Consider the following 14688-nt stretch of genomic DNA (forward strand, 5'->3'; position numbering starts at 1 on the left):
CTGAGTGGCAAAAAATACTTTCTATAGCCTTGACGACCCATACGTCCAAACAGAAAAGTCCTATCTGATTGCATTAAACTACGTTAAACTCACTTTGCCACTCACTTTATATCTATAATTAAATCACCACTAAACATATTCGCAATAGGGCATAGCAGCCATTTTGTGGTTCCACTCAAAAATACTTATCAATTAATGTAAGCCTAGAATCAAGCCATCCAGGATCCTGGTCAATCATGACCATAAAACCATTGATTCTGTGAAAAACAAATATATAAAGATTTTTTTTTTGTATAATTTTAACAGAACACTAAACCATAACTTGAAATGAACTTTTAGTAATGTTTATTTTATTATTATTATAATAAAGGAGTGGAATTTTAATAAAGTATACTATTACAAATGACAGGACAATAACTGTACTTACTACTTTCCATAAGTAAAAAATAAAAGTACCTGAAAAATATGCTATACACTAGTATAGCAAGTATTTGCAGGATTTAGACTTATCATCTGTACCAACTAAGTGCACATTTAAAAGAAAAAAAAATATATATGTTAAATTATACTTTAAATTAAGCTGTAAAAGTAAAAATATATTGTAATACTTGTACACTTACGCTTATTTATTTTTAGTATTAATAGTAAAATACTAATATTATTACAAAGTATTAAAAAATTTCACCTGGGCTAATATCAGCCCAGACTGCCCAATTACCTGTTGGTCTGCGCTTCGGCTTGTCCCCGTCTGCAGTTGTCATTTTTCAAGCCCACATATAGAACCAGATGATGTTCTCCTTCTGAAGTCCAAATGCCTCGCTCTGTCAGAACCAGATGATGTTCTCTTCTGAAGTCCAAATGCCTCTCTCTGTCACATTCCTCTTCTCGCCTCTAATGTGCACGACTGACCATGACATTTGAAGATGGGCGTATCCTTTTAGCATGCTGTGCAGCCATGGAGACTGGAGAGAGAGAGAAAACGCACGCACATTTGATATCTGGATACGTTTTTTTAACCCATGGTTTGTGGGAAGAACAGTACCATCCCATGGAATATTTTAGGTTTACATAATAATAATAATAATAATAATAATAGAAACATTTCCTGCATTATTTTTTTTACTTAAATTAGTATTTACTGGAAAATGTGCATCCATACTGCCCAGTATTCCCAGCTAATCAACATTAATTAACATTAAATTGAGCATTTAATCAATGTTCTATCGCAGGCAGGCAGGCAGACAGACAGGAAAATGGAAAATTGTGTCCCCCCCAAAACAGACAGACATTGATAAATGGAAATCTGTGTTTTGAGATAAATTGAAGGAACTTTTTAAGTTTGAGTAATGTTATTACCTTGGAAACAGTAGGTACTGTTTGGTATTGGTGCCTGGTAGGGTAGGGACGGGTAGCCATGGAAACAGACTGGTGGTCCCCGGACCACTGGTTGAAAACCACTGTTCAGACATTTCACTGTAGTGACAGATGTAAGTTTACTTTAATGCAACACATTTGTCTTTTCATGTTTTTGACACTAATGGATTATGAACACTGGAATTTCACATTAATTTGAGAAATTATTTGGAGAAATGCTGACCTCGTGCCCTCAGGACTCCTGACTGATCTAAATTAAAATTGATCACGTTATATCTTCAGGAACAGTTCCAGGCTGGTACCAGCAAAACAAGTTGAAGTTAATGTGTCTAATTTGTCAAATTCTAGAGACAACATGTGCAATGATTTTACTTACTGGAGGAATTCAGTCTACTCTAGACTCTATCAGAGCCTTATCTAGCATCAATCAGAGAGAGAGAGAGAGATTGAATACTTTCAGTTTGCAGAGACAGGCACAGATAAGGCTCATACATAGTCTGGATTTACGGTGGTGGGGTGACCACCGAACTACAACATGACGTCACGAGCCGCGGTGAAGAGCAAACCACCGCCACCGCTCCAGCCCTTATCTCTGTTTTTACTCACCACCGCTCAACGTTATTTCAGCTCCGGTGGTCAGCTCACCACCGGAGCGGTGGTCACCTTACCACCGAAAATCCAGACTATGAATAGGCCTATAGAGTAGTTAATACAAGAGGATTTGTAGACCCACGAAAGAACTATGGCTTGTGTTTCCATTGGGAGCGAATTGGGGGCCCCTGTTGTTGACATTTTCAGTAGCACCGAAGAGCCGACTTTAGGACGGTACACGAACGACGGTACACAAACCTCAAATGACGTCACATTGTAGGCTCTACAGCACCGAACCAAATTTTATTCGGCTCTAAAATAGGAGTAATATGAATCGGCCCTAACTCTGACCCTAACTAAGGTGAGTGGGGAACATAATATAGGAGCCAGGGAAAACTTAACCTGGGGAACCAAATTTGCATTACCCGAGTATAAGAGGTGATGTAGCAGAGTGGCTCACAGCTTCAGCCTGATGGCCTTAAAAGTCTAATATCTCCCCCGTAGGGATGACTGGTCTTAATTGGTCTAGTGACACTGGTTAAGACATTTGAATGAAGAAAGAAGTACGCACACAGCTTTAAACACCATTTAGTTAAGGCACTAACTAAATGCCTTAACTAAATGTGTTTTAAATAAAACAAAACACCACTGACGCAGAGCCTGTGTTGCGGACGTCTTTCTTCATTCATGTATCTACCTTTAGTCCAGCACCAGCCAGGAACTGGATGTGCGCAAGCCACCTGCTTTTTAAACTGGTTAAGACATTGGCAGAGATTAAAATAGGGTTATGTTTAAAAAGAATGATCCCACAATTTTGTTGACCTGACAGGGGGGAGTTTCCCCGGTAGGACCTTATTCCAGCCAGTTCCTTTCACCTCCATCAGGCGCCCTGGCTGGTCAGGGGGATGCCGTATTAGAGACCAAGATTACTGCATGTTTTCTGTGAGGGTATACCCAGCCTAGGCCTAGGGCAGAGGTTCCCAAACTGTGATGCGTGCACGGTGGTGCGCGGGCGCCTTCTAGGGGGTGCCGAAGTAAAAAAGTCAAAGTCGTACGATTTGTCCCACACGTTGCCGCAGTGAAATTTGTTCTTCGCATTTGACCCATCTCTTAATTGGAGCGGTGAGCCGCAGCCCTGGTGGTGCTATGGTTTTATTTTAAATATATTAACATATTAATGCCAATATATGGCAAGTATATGCAGAATATAGCCTATCCTGCATACTGTATGCCATATTCAGGTTCATATATGTGGATAAATAGGAAATGATATAGCTTGTGCAATTTATATATTTCCATGTGGGGGGTGGGGGTGCGTCAGCTGGGTCAGGAGGAAACAGGGCCGGGGGTGCATGGCCAAAAAGGTTTGGGAACCGCTGCCCTTCCTAGGGAACATGGGGAGAACATGCAAACTCCACACAGAAAGGCCATTTTGGCAACCCCACCTGAATGTCATCCGTGGCTCAAATGCCGAATAAATAATGTACCTTTATATGAAAAGGTTGAAAACCTGAACAGTCATCAGACTCCAAACACCACCACCAGCCTGCGCGTTCACAAGGCGGCGAGGTGCCCGTGCACTGCGTGGGCTGATATCTGGGGCAGCCGGCAGGGCGGCGTTCGCTGCTTGCTTTGACTGACAACAACAACTGCGTCCATTTTGTTTAGCTGCTATCGGCTAGTTAGTATAGTTTACATTACAAACCCTGTTCTGTAGCTAGCAGCAGCCGGCAGCAGACTAGAGATGGACGAGGCCGATGAGCCCGTGGGCATAGTGCACCCACACAACACCTCCTCCGCCTCGGGGTCCGGCAACAACAAGTCCTCTGGAGACAAGATGTTCTCCCTGAAGAAGTGGAACGCCGTGGCCATGTGGAGCTGGGACGTGGAGTGTGACACTTGTGCCATTTGTCGAGTGCAAGTGATGGGTAAGGAAATGGCAAGAATTCACCGTTCTGTAACTATCATGCTAACGTTAAGCTGCTATAATAACGTTTATAAGCCCCGCAGATTCGCTGTAATTAATACATGTATTGATTGATTTACAGATGCTTGCCTCCGATGCCAGGCTGAAAACAAACAAGAGGACTGTGTTGGTAAGAAAGGCCTTGTTAATCGTGAATTTATTTGTTTGTCATCTTGGTCTAACCTGTGTTAGCTAGCTACAGTGGCTACTGGCTACATTTTAATTAGATGAGGGAGTTCCAGGGGATACCCATGATAGATGGTTAAAAAGAAAATTATTGAGTGTTCCATTTGTACACTCTCAGAGTAAAATTAACATTTATTTTACAATATAAATTGGGGTCCCAGAGATGGAAGAAATGCCATTAAATGGGCGTCCGACGAGGCCTAATGCATGTCAAATTGGGTTCCTTGAAATTAAAATGGTTGAGAATCACTGCTAGAGCTGTAAAAGTATTCTCTTATTGGGGTCCCAGTCATATATTTTTCAAATGGGGTCCACTGGCTATTAAGTGTCAATTTGGGGGTCCTTCCTTGACATGAAAAACTTTGAGAACTGAACCACTGTGTGTTAATATTGCTAATGTAAGTCGCTCTGGATTAAATGCCTAAATTCAAATTGTAAATGAGATAGATAGATACCTGACCTGTATTAGGGTTGACCAGTTTAGAGGGTCCGGTACCAGCGTGACCACTGAGTGCCTGCCTAACTGCTTTTGAAGCTGCTCTAAAAACATAAAAAAGGCCCACTAGAACATTTAGTGCTTGTTATGTTAATAGTAATACATGTCATTAAAATTACATTTGTGCCTTTTGACTTATGACTGACTAATATGTTTATTTGGACGAAAAGGAATTTACTTTTGGAATTACTCAAGTTTTTGATTTGTTTTTTCTGTGACCCAAAGATGCAGTAGTAAAATGTTTTTTTTTATAGCTGAAAGTACACCATGTATAAAATAACTGAGGCGGGTGATGATTAAAAACCTCACATTATCATTGTGTTCTATTGCATTCTAATTTTTCTCAAGTCATATCCCCTCCCTCCCTCCCTCTCTCTCGCTCTCTCTAGTGGTATGGGGAGAATGCAACCACTCCTTCCATAACTGCTGCATGTCCCTGTGGGTCAAACAGAACAATCGCTGTCCTCTCTGCCAGCAGGACTGGGTCGTACAGAGAATCGGCAAATGAGCTCTACTTCTTGGCTATACGTCTTGCTGCTCGCACTCCCCATTTGTGCATCTGATCTGTTGGGGATGATGGCGTGGAACACTGATCACTGCGATCCCCCCCCTATGCAGAGCAACTGATGAATCCTGCTCTGCTTCTACTGTAGGTGCAAGTGCATGCTGTCGTCGGCGTTCTTCTGATATCACAGGAGAGTACAATGGACAATATTAAGGACACGAGGACTTTGACCTGATCATGAATTCATGGTGGATGGAGAGTTATGAAGAGGAGGTTGTTGAGCCTAGTTGCAGTGCTCTCTGTCCAGTCTAGCTTTGTGTTGTCCGTTGCTTGTGGTGGTGATGTCCAAAACATCTTTGAGTAGATGTCTGGTTGTTTAAAAACAATAAAGAATTGTTTTAGCACTGAATACATGGCACACTATCTATTGTTTGCTTTTTGTCCCTTCGATTATTTTCCATGTAATTGTGTTGTAGTGTACAGTAAAGCCCTAACCACACCAAAGGGTCAAGCAGGTTTTAGCGTTGTCCCTGCGGTGCGATATGTCCTGTTGCACGTTGACGCGTGTCGTCCCTAGTGATTCAACGCATGGAATTCAATGGCCCAAACCACACCGAAGGGTCGAGGCGGTTTTATAGCGTTAACTCTGTGCAACCGTTTGCACCCAAGGAGTTGCATGGTGGTGACCCTTTGGTGTGGTTAGGGCTTTACACATACTAACCCATTCTGACCTGAGATCAGATTCTAAAAATGTCTTCTACATCCTGACAGTTTTCTGAAAAAGCTATGTTTCTATGTCAGTCGTTCTTCGATTTTTCAAAAAATAGCAAACCTACAAGCTCGTAGCTTGTAGATCTGCTATTTTTCAATAGCTAAAGCATAACATAATGCTAACACCAAAAGGGGTTCCCGCCCAGAATGGGTAACTTTGTCTAAAGCCAAGGTTTAATTTCATCCGATTCCCAGGTAGAGGTGCTTCGATCAGGTTTTATGGGGCCGATCGCCGATTCTTCTCACGATCGGCCGATGCCCATACCGATCTTTTGCGCAAGGGGAAAATTTGAACATTTTCAAAATGATGTCAAAACTGTTGATGTGTGTGTGGGGGGGAATGGGAGAATGTTTAGGCCTGTCACAAAGATGCAAAACTATATTATACTATGTGCCATATCTTGCGCCACCCCTTAACCCTTATCCATAAACTTATGTGCCATTTTTTACTATTTTTGAATAACATTTTAAAATAGTTTAAATACCTGATCTACAAGCTCACAACGTGTTGATGTAGATTGGCTAGTCAAAATGTTTTTCAAGATAATATATATGGCAAAGTTTAGGGATAAAGGGTAAGGTGCACCCAAGACCTGGTCGGCGGTGGCTCTGGGGTAATGTGGTCGGATGCCAGTAGTGTCGTAAAAATCGTCTCTTAAGGAGGTAACAGGAGGTCCCTGTCATATATTTTTCAGATGGGGTCCGCGGGCTAATTAGTGTCAATTTGGGGGTCCTTGACATGAAAACGTTTGGAAACCACTGCTCCAGAAAGATCAGATAAATTGCCGATCACCGATCGAGTCATTTGGAAAATGACTCGTGAAAATATTCCGATAACCGATCGGTTGGCAGATCTATAGATTCTGAGCTAGTGACTAGTCCCAGGAGGTTTATGTCAAATATAATATTTATATTTGTGATAAGCAGTAGTAGAGCTCAGCTGGTAGTTGGCTTTTTTTATGTTTATCCCACGATTTTCTAACCCATTTTTCACCCCTGTGTCAATTATCTAATGTGATCCTGGGCTCTACACACCCTCCGCCAACCTGGGGAGAGCAACGAACTTGGACTCATGCTTCCTTCATGCCTGAGTGTCCAAGTTGCTCCTTTACACCTGACAGGGGGGAGTTTTCCTGGTTGGACGTAGCGCGTGGAAGGAACACGTTATTCCAACCAGTTCCTTTCCCCTCCATCAGGCGCCCCGGCTGGCCAGGGGGAGGCAGTTTAGAGACCATGTTTTTTGTGAGGGTACCTACCCTAGGGGACACGGGGAGTACATGCAAACTCCACACATTTCATTCTATTCTTATTCAAGCGGACACGAGTGTCACTGTACTTTTTTCCGATATCCAGAAAAACTCTTTGCAAATCTACAATTTAGCCTAGGCATTTGGCAGACGCTCTTAAATCCAGAGCGATTTACAGTAAGCAAGAACAACACATGGTAATACATTATCAAATACATATAAATAGTCACCAAGGATCATAAGCAAGCTAAGAACCTAGCATCTGTCTAACAGTAGAATATCTACAAACCCACATTGTGAGCTTGTAGATCCCCCAGACTAGGTAGGGATTATGGGGTTCACATGGTTAAATCCTCTGCATTCCAGACACACTGCTCCTCTCGCCCAAAAGTACATTATTTTAAGGAGTGCTGTATATAAATCCAGATTATGCACAGACACACTGTACATTCTTTCAGTCTTGTCCTCAGTTTGCAGACCTGAGAAATATAATTTACAGTTTTTGTTTTCTAAGCTGAGCTGACAGAAGAGTAAACAGCATGCACCATAACATCCTTCAAGATATATTCAGTGATTTCACTTAATTCAAATATCACTTCTTTTTTTTGTTTTGTTGTGATAATCCTCCCTACTATAGTGTGTGCTGACCATATAAGGAGTTCCTCCCTGTCCCCAGTTAAACCCTGGGGGTCAAAAACCCGTATAGGTTTTGTTTTTGGCTAGGTGGCCCAGCCGTCATCCAATCATGATTGACCGGGTTTGCCTGCTGTTGGCCTGTTGCGAGTGTTGCGTGTCCGCCCACTGTAGTGCGTGCATGTGCACATCTTGTTACCGAGTTGAGCTGCCTCACTTGAGCTCAACTCAACATTATAGGACTGTTGTCCTAATGTAAAAATCTATTTCATTCTGGCTTGTTCCATTATATCAAGTTTACAGTGATGACATTTTCATTCTGCACAATAATAAGATGTACAGTGTTCTCTACCAAATATATAATCAACCACGTGTTAAGACCAGTACCTGCTGCCTCCTCACTGTAGCATGTTGCCAGTCCTGTTGCAGCATGCAGGCACTCACTGGGTGGTTTGAAGGTTTCTAAAGATAGGCACGCCTAAAGCTTCTTATGTACAAACGGCATTAAGTTGCTTTACCTGAGTAGTATCCACAAATACACTTTCAAAGACACTTAACTAACGGCAAATCCAGCACTGTGCTATTTTTAATTCCAAAAGAGGCGTGACACGAGGGTTTCCAATCATCCATGCCGGGGGAAGGCTCAGGTGCCTGATGAGGCGTTAACTACCTGGAACAACCTGGAGAGGGGTGTAAATTGGGTGATTCAGTCAAACAGGAGCAGCTTCTCCGTTTGTGGGCCGCATGGGTGACTCATGATAAATTCAGCAGAAGTGACATGGGGTCACTGGACAATCTTGTGGCCAACACAGCCTACCTGAAAGCCCAGGCAGGAGATTACACGGAGCTGAGGAAACGAAGATGCAGTCTGGCTCTGCCCAAGCCTCAGAGGTCCTCTTCTACCAGGGCGGAAATGTGCAAATTAAGCTACGAGTCGCTCTGCGAGATACAGCCTATCGGGAAACTCTTATTCAGACAGTTTCTCACGCAGGGCTCCAACCCACCACAGTATGCGGCGGCCGGTGACTTCCTGGCCGACCTGAGCGACTGGACCCTGGCGGAAACCGGAGCCAAGGATAGAGCCCGGCAGAACATTCTGACAAAGTTCTGCGAGGCCGACTCGGAGAGTTTTCTCGGTTTCCTCACCTTGGGCGTGGCCGAGAGATGCAAGGCCGCGTCGGACAAGGACTTTGAGGAGGTGATGATGAGCATGGTGAGGGAGGCCACCAGAGATTTCCTGAGGAAAACGCCTTTCTCCGAGTACCAGAAGAGCTCTTATTTTGATAAGTTCCTGCAGTGGAAGGAGTACGAGAAACAGCAGATAATCAACGACAGGTACTTTTATGAGTTCAGGACCCTGGGCAAGGGAGCCTTTGGTGAGGTAAGTGTTTTTTATTTGTATTATTCTTTTGTAGAGATTATTATAATATATATTTAAAAGTGAGCTGAGATGATCTACTATTTTAAAGGACCACTTCACCACTTTTCAACCTACCTTCATATAATTGGTCCTCACTAATGTTCATGATAAAATGCCACAATGTTTTTCTACTCTGTCTGTGTCTCATGCGAGCATGGTTCCGTCCTCGGGTTGAGTACAGAGTGCCGTAGAGAGTGCGCTGTGACTGGCCAGTCGCTGTGATTGACAGCCTACACCTAAACCTAACCCTAACCTTAACCTCAGTAAAACTATACCTAAACCTAACCCTAACCATAACCTTAACCTCAGTAAAACTATACCTAAACCTAACCTCAGTAAAAATGTAAAATATACCTAAACCTAACCTCAGTAAAACTAACGCAGTGGCTGGGGGCGTTTCCAAGAACCCGGAAGAACGACGGAATCCGAGGACGATTCCCTCCTCGCGTGTCTCATGGGAGCGATGTGGGCAGTTCAGAAACCCGCCTACCAGTGACATCATCGATGGGGAATCCAAGCTAATAGAAACTGCAGGCTTTCTATTCTTGAAAAGTTGCAGTGCAATAATGGAAGCCATCGTTCTCACGATAATACAAATCTAAATATATATTTAGATGCCAGGGCTTTTGTACTTTTACTCAAGTAAAATGTTAAAATCACACCCTTTACCCGTAACAGAGTATTTCTATATTGTGGTAATGCTACTTTTACTTAGTAAAAGATCCGAGAGTATAGTGCTTCCACCCACTGGATAGTATTGTGGCAATAAATATTCTGGCCCGGGCGGCTGGCGTAGCTGTCTGGGCACCTTGGCTGGTAATCCAGTCTGGCAGTGTGCCGCGGGTTCGACTCCCGATCCAGACGGCCTTTACTGCGCATCACCTCCCCATTTCCTGTCAGACTACTTTCATCTCTATCAATAAAAAGGCGAATACCAAAAAAAAAAAAAAAAATCCATTATCTAATTTGTCCTATAGGTCTCTGCTGTCCAGGTGAAGCACACGGGTCAAATGTACGCCTGCAAGAAACTGAACAAGAAAAAGCTGCGGAAGAAATGCAGCGAGAGAATGGCCCTGTCGGAGAAGCAGATTCTGGAGAAAGTAAACTGTCTGTTTGTGGTGAAACTGGCCTACGCCTACCAGAACAGCACCCACCTGTGTCTGGTCATGGACCTCATGAACGGCGGAGACCTCAAGTTCCACATCTATGAGCTCGGGGCGGCGAGGGGCCTCCGCCTGGAGCGCGTGGTTTACTACACCGCCCAGATGGTCACCGGGATCCTGCACCTGCACTCCATGGACGTGGTGTACCGCGACATGAAGCCGGAGAACGTGCTGCTGGACGGCCACGGGCAGTGCCGGCTGTCTGACCTCGGGCTGGCCGTGTTGCAGATGGGAGGAGACAACAGCAACAGCATCCGTCAAAAGGTAAGTCGGCGTGGAGGTGTGGCGTCAGCCACGAGGCCTGGTCCAAAGTTTAAACCATCTGAGAGACCAGGTTATACAAAATGTCAGTTTTCTGAAAAACTGTCATCAGTGGTGCTCAAACCTTTTCATATCAAGGACCCTCAGAATTATCTGCATTTGAAGACATTTTGTTCCAGGGACCCGCCTCCCCCAGAGGCAAATATTTGAGTTAAAAACGCTTTGCTTTGAGAGAATATATATTTAAGATTTGCACACATAGCAGAGCAGATCTACAAGCTCGCAGTGCAGCACTTGGTGCAGCGCTATGAGCGTGTAGATCTGCTATTTTTCAGCAGCTAAAGTATAAAATAATGCTTAAAAGTGACTCCAGATGCGTTCCAGGTTCCATGAACCATAGCCTCCATTTTGTTTCGACCTTTATTGATAATGTATACGGTATACAGGAAATTGGGAGAGAGAGACGTGGAGTAATACGCAGCAAAGGTTGTCGGGATCTGGACTCGAACTAGCGACACTGTCAGGCTGCAATGGAGCCTATACTGTAGGTGCCTGGACCACTGGTCATTTAAGACCAGGCCTTGAGAGAGTGTCACACCTCATTCTCTAGGAGGCAGGTACACATGGTTACAAGGCAGGCTAAAGTATTTCCGGGGGTCCCCAAAACATTTGAGATCCCCATGTTTTTTGAGGGGCGCTAGCCCTTCCCATGTCCAGCTTTGAGGGTCTGTGTAAACCATAGACTGTAAAAAAAAAATATAAACATTGAAGACAAAAGTGTGTAAACACAAACACTGAAGACAAAAGAGGACGCCAATTGTGATTGGCCAGAATGAGATGGTGTATGATGATCAGAGCGTCCCTCACTTCACATGGGTGTGATTTTTGTTTCTCTAGGCAGGTACACAGGGTTACATCAGGCTCGGCTCCATGATGAAATGACTGAGGGGGCCAGTGAAAATGGCGAGGGGGCACGCATCATTTTATATAGTAGTAAAACATGAAACTTAAACTGAGGGGGCAGAATTTGCAATTGAGGGTGCCAGGCCCCACCTGGGTTACATGAGGCTATGTCCAGCTTTGAGGGTCTGTGTATGTAAACACAAACATTGAAGACAAAAGTGAAGCCACCAATTGTGATTGGCCGGAATGAGATGATGAGGTACATATGGCTACATGGCTCCTGAGCCAAGATTTGCCATTGACATTGAAGGGAAATTTCACGTCATATGTAAACGAGCAAATCAGCCACCAATCACAGACAACAGGCATTCTGATTGGCCAGTATGAGATGATCCCATGTTAATGTATGATAATAAGAGCTGATAATTCCGCTAAATATGACGTAAATTAAACATCAAAATATTAAACGCCATTAAACTTATGTCATGTAAGGCTTGCCCCAATGCATTTCCAATGGAAGTCACATGGTTTGACACAACATTTTTGTTGTACGGCTTTCGTCTGTGTTTCGACTGCCCCCCCCCCCCTCCCCCTCATACAACAAAAATGTTGTGTCAAACCATGTGACTCCCATTGGAAATTAATTGCGAGCTTGCATCAGTCAATAAGTCTCATGCATCAGCTATACATCAGTCTGTTGTGAAGGTGTGAGTCAGGCCTAAACGAGCAAATTGGCTAATGGATATTTGTAATGTCGTTTCTCCAGGCAGGTACACATGGCTACATGGCTCCTGAGATCCTGAGGCAGGAGAGCTACTGGACATCGGTGGACTGGTGGGCTCTGGGCTGCAGCATCTATGAGATGGTGGCCGCCCGTCTGCCTTTCAAAGACTTCAGGGAGAAGGTCCTGCTGGAGGAGCTGACGCGGCGCACTCTGGAGGACGACTGCCGGTTCGAGCACAAGAACTTTGACGTCCCCACCAAGCATCTCATCGGCCTCTTCCTCAGGAGGAGGCTCGACAGCCGGCTTGGTTGCAGGTACGTACGTTCATTTTCTTTAAAATAAAAAACATGCCACTAAAGGAATGAATGAGGCAGAATATTATAGGTGACAATAAATGTTAATACAAATTCACCCTATAGTGGTCCGGGGACCACCAGTGGTCCTTGAGGCGGTTCCAGGTGGTCCCCAGGACCCCAACTAAATGATGGAGAGTTGGTAACCGATTGGCCCTTATAGATTGACAGTGTAAAATGTAACCAAATTTGGACAATGTAAAGTTACAGAGCTAATTTCACACTCTCAAGGTTAAACATCTGCATTACATAATTTACAAGAAGTCTACACAATTAGAGAATGTAGAATCGTTATTTTGATCTCTCCTATGGTACCAACATCAATACAGCATGGAATTGTGAACAAAGTCTTATCCAACGATGACAAAATATTCTTTAGACTTGGGTCTGAGTGGTCAAATCTCTTGTGCTCACTGCTTTCATTCCAACTGGTGCCTGCTAAACATTGTTGAGGCAACAGGGGGCGCTGAACACAAAAACAGAATGCAGTGTTGATAGAACAATTCCTTTGAAGAAGGTAGTCTTCTTTATAAATTTCATAAAGGTAACTTGAACAAGGATTTATCATGTAAATAATATATAAAACAAATTGTTGTCATTTTGGTGTAAACAACCTTAAATTATTTGATGCATAACTTTTACCAGCTTTTCTCTGTGTCTCATATTTTGTCAGATACCGGTAATAATATCTTTCTGTTAAAGCATTTTTTATTAAATGTAAAGTTTAAGTTTGTCATGCAATGTGTCACCATCACATCCCATTCCACAGAAACCACAACCTCTCTCTCTCTCTCTCTCTCGCTTGCTATCATTTATTTAGGGGTGAAGACCCGCGGAAGCACACGTTTTTCCGGAACATCAACTTCCCTCGCCTGGAGGCGGGCCTACTGGAGGCCCCCTGGCTGCCCAGCTCCAGCGTGGTCTACACCAAGGACACGGAGGAGTTCAGGGACGGCTCCGAGGCCGAAGACGTCAAGCTCGACGCCAAGGACGAGAAGTTCTTCAAGGCGTTCAGCACGGGGGCGGTCTCCATCCCGTGGCAACACGAGATGATCGCCAGCGGGCTGTTTGACGACCTGAACAACCCCCACAGGACGGGTTCCGTCTGTGTGGACGGAGATATAGGGATCTCATCCACGTCCTGTCATATCTTATGAACATCACTGTATCCAGACATATTAGGCAAAATAATAATCAAATACCGGACTATACGTTCACCCAGACACCTTTTTATTTATTATTATATCTTACATAAGTGCCTGCATGCTATTGTGTCTTTGGGTGGCTGGCAAAAGATACCTCAGATAGCCAAGTTGATGTTTGAAACCTATCCAGATATACTGACTCCAAGATGGACGCTGAAAAAAAACTGTACACACACAATTCCGGTCATTTGGTGGGGGTCACTGGGGCCACGCATTTTTCTTAAATCCACAAAACTAGCATAATTTGTATTGTTGATCTATTTCTATATGGTTTCGTGCTGCTGCTGGTCTAGTGATACTGGACACAAAAAAGAGTGACAAAAGTGTCAAAGTTGAAAGAAAGTTGCACTATATTGGTTGAAATGAGTCAACAATACAAATGATGCTAGTTTTGTGGATTAATTATGTTTTTATTGCGTGGCCCCCAGACCCCCACCAAATGAGCGGAACTATTCACCAAAACCAAACCAAGAACTCCCACCACAGGACTCGATCAGGCAATCAATTAATACCTTTGCAACCACTATATAAATGGAAAGTATTTCATAAACCTTTAAGTCTAAACATCTGAACTAACCCTTTGAGTACAGATTGAGACACTCATGGCAACTGCAGGACTGCAGGACTTTTCACACAGCTTTGCAGGACTTTGTCCTCCATTCCCTTGAGATGGCGTATAGGTATCCTGGTGTATTCACAGTTTCCATTACATCACGCCATCTCGCTAAGTGTTTACATGTGTTTGTAAACTGGAAACGCGGTACCGGTTGTCTGTAATCAAATGACAGGTATGGAACGATGGGTATTTATGGCGATGCACCACGCTGGTGAGAGACGGCAGCGATGTCACGGGAATGCCAGGAATGCCTTTAATCATTCACGTGTGAGGA

General features: G+C 43.7%; 2 protein-coding genes across 2 annotated transcripts; both read left to right on the plus strand.

Annotated features, from left to right (window-relative positions):
• The first annotated feature begins 3502 nt into the window (after positions 1–3502).
• Positions 3503–5527, plus strand: rnf7 (ring finger protein 7). Its single transcript, XM_083772786.1, has 3 exons — positions 3503–3893; positions 4014–4061; positions 5003–5527. Exons 1-3 carry the CDS (start codon positions 3710–3712, stop codon positions 5119–5121), a joined length of 351 nt encoding a protein of 116 aa, XP_083628912.1. The 5' UTR covers positions 3503–3709; the 3' UTR covers positions 5122–5527.
• A 3020-nt stretch (positions 5528–8547) lies between these two features.
• grk7b (G protein-coupled receptor kinase 7b) lies at positions 8548–13750 on the plus strand (the record flags this gene model as incomplete). The annotated part of the gene is made up of 4 exons (XM_083772526.1): positions 8548–9150; positions 10167–10616; positions 12283–12554; positions 13414–13750. The coding sequence occupies 4 exons, from the start codon at positions 8548–8550 to the stop codon at positions 13748–13750; spliced, it is 1662 nt and encodes a 553-aa protein (XP_083628652.1).
• Between the last annotated feature and the right edge of the window lie 938 nt (positions 13751–14688).

The sequence above is a fragment of the Protomyctophum parallelum genome (genome assembly GCF_964188405.1).
Source record: "Protomyctophum parallelum genome assembly, chromosome: 9".
NCBI lineage: Eukaryota > Metazoa > Chordata > Actinopteri > Myctophiformes > Myctophidae > Protomyctophum > Protomyctophum parallelum.

What these genes read in the sequence shown, in the direction of transcription:
- rnf7 (XM_083772786.1), top strand. Translation starts at nt 3,710, where the DNA reads ATGGACGAGGCCGATGAGCCCGTGGGCATAGTGCACCCACACAACACC. An exon ending in TTGTCGAGTGCAAGTGATGG is followed by an intron (nt 3,894 to 4,013) that starts GTAAGGAAATGG and finishes ATTGATTTACAG; the next exon opens with ATGCTTGCCTCCGATGCCAG. An exon ending in CAAACAAGAGGACTGTGTTG is followed by an intron (nt 4,062 to 5,002) that starts GTAAGAAAGGCC and finishes CGCTCTCTCTAG; the next exon opens with TGGTATGGGGAGAATGCAAC.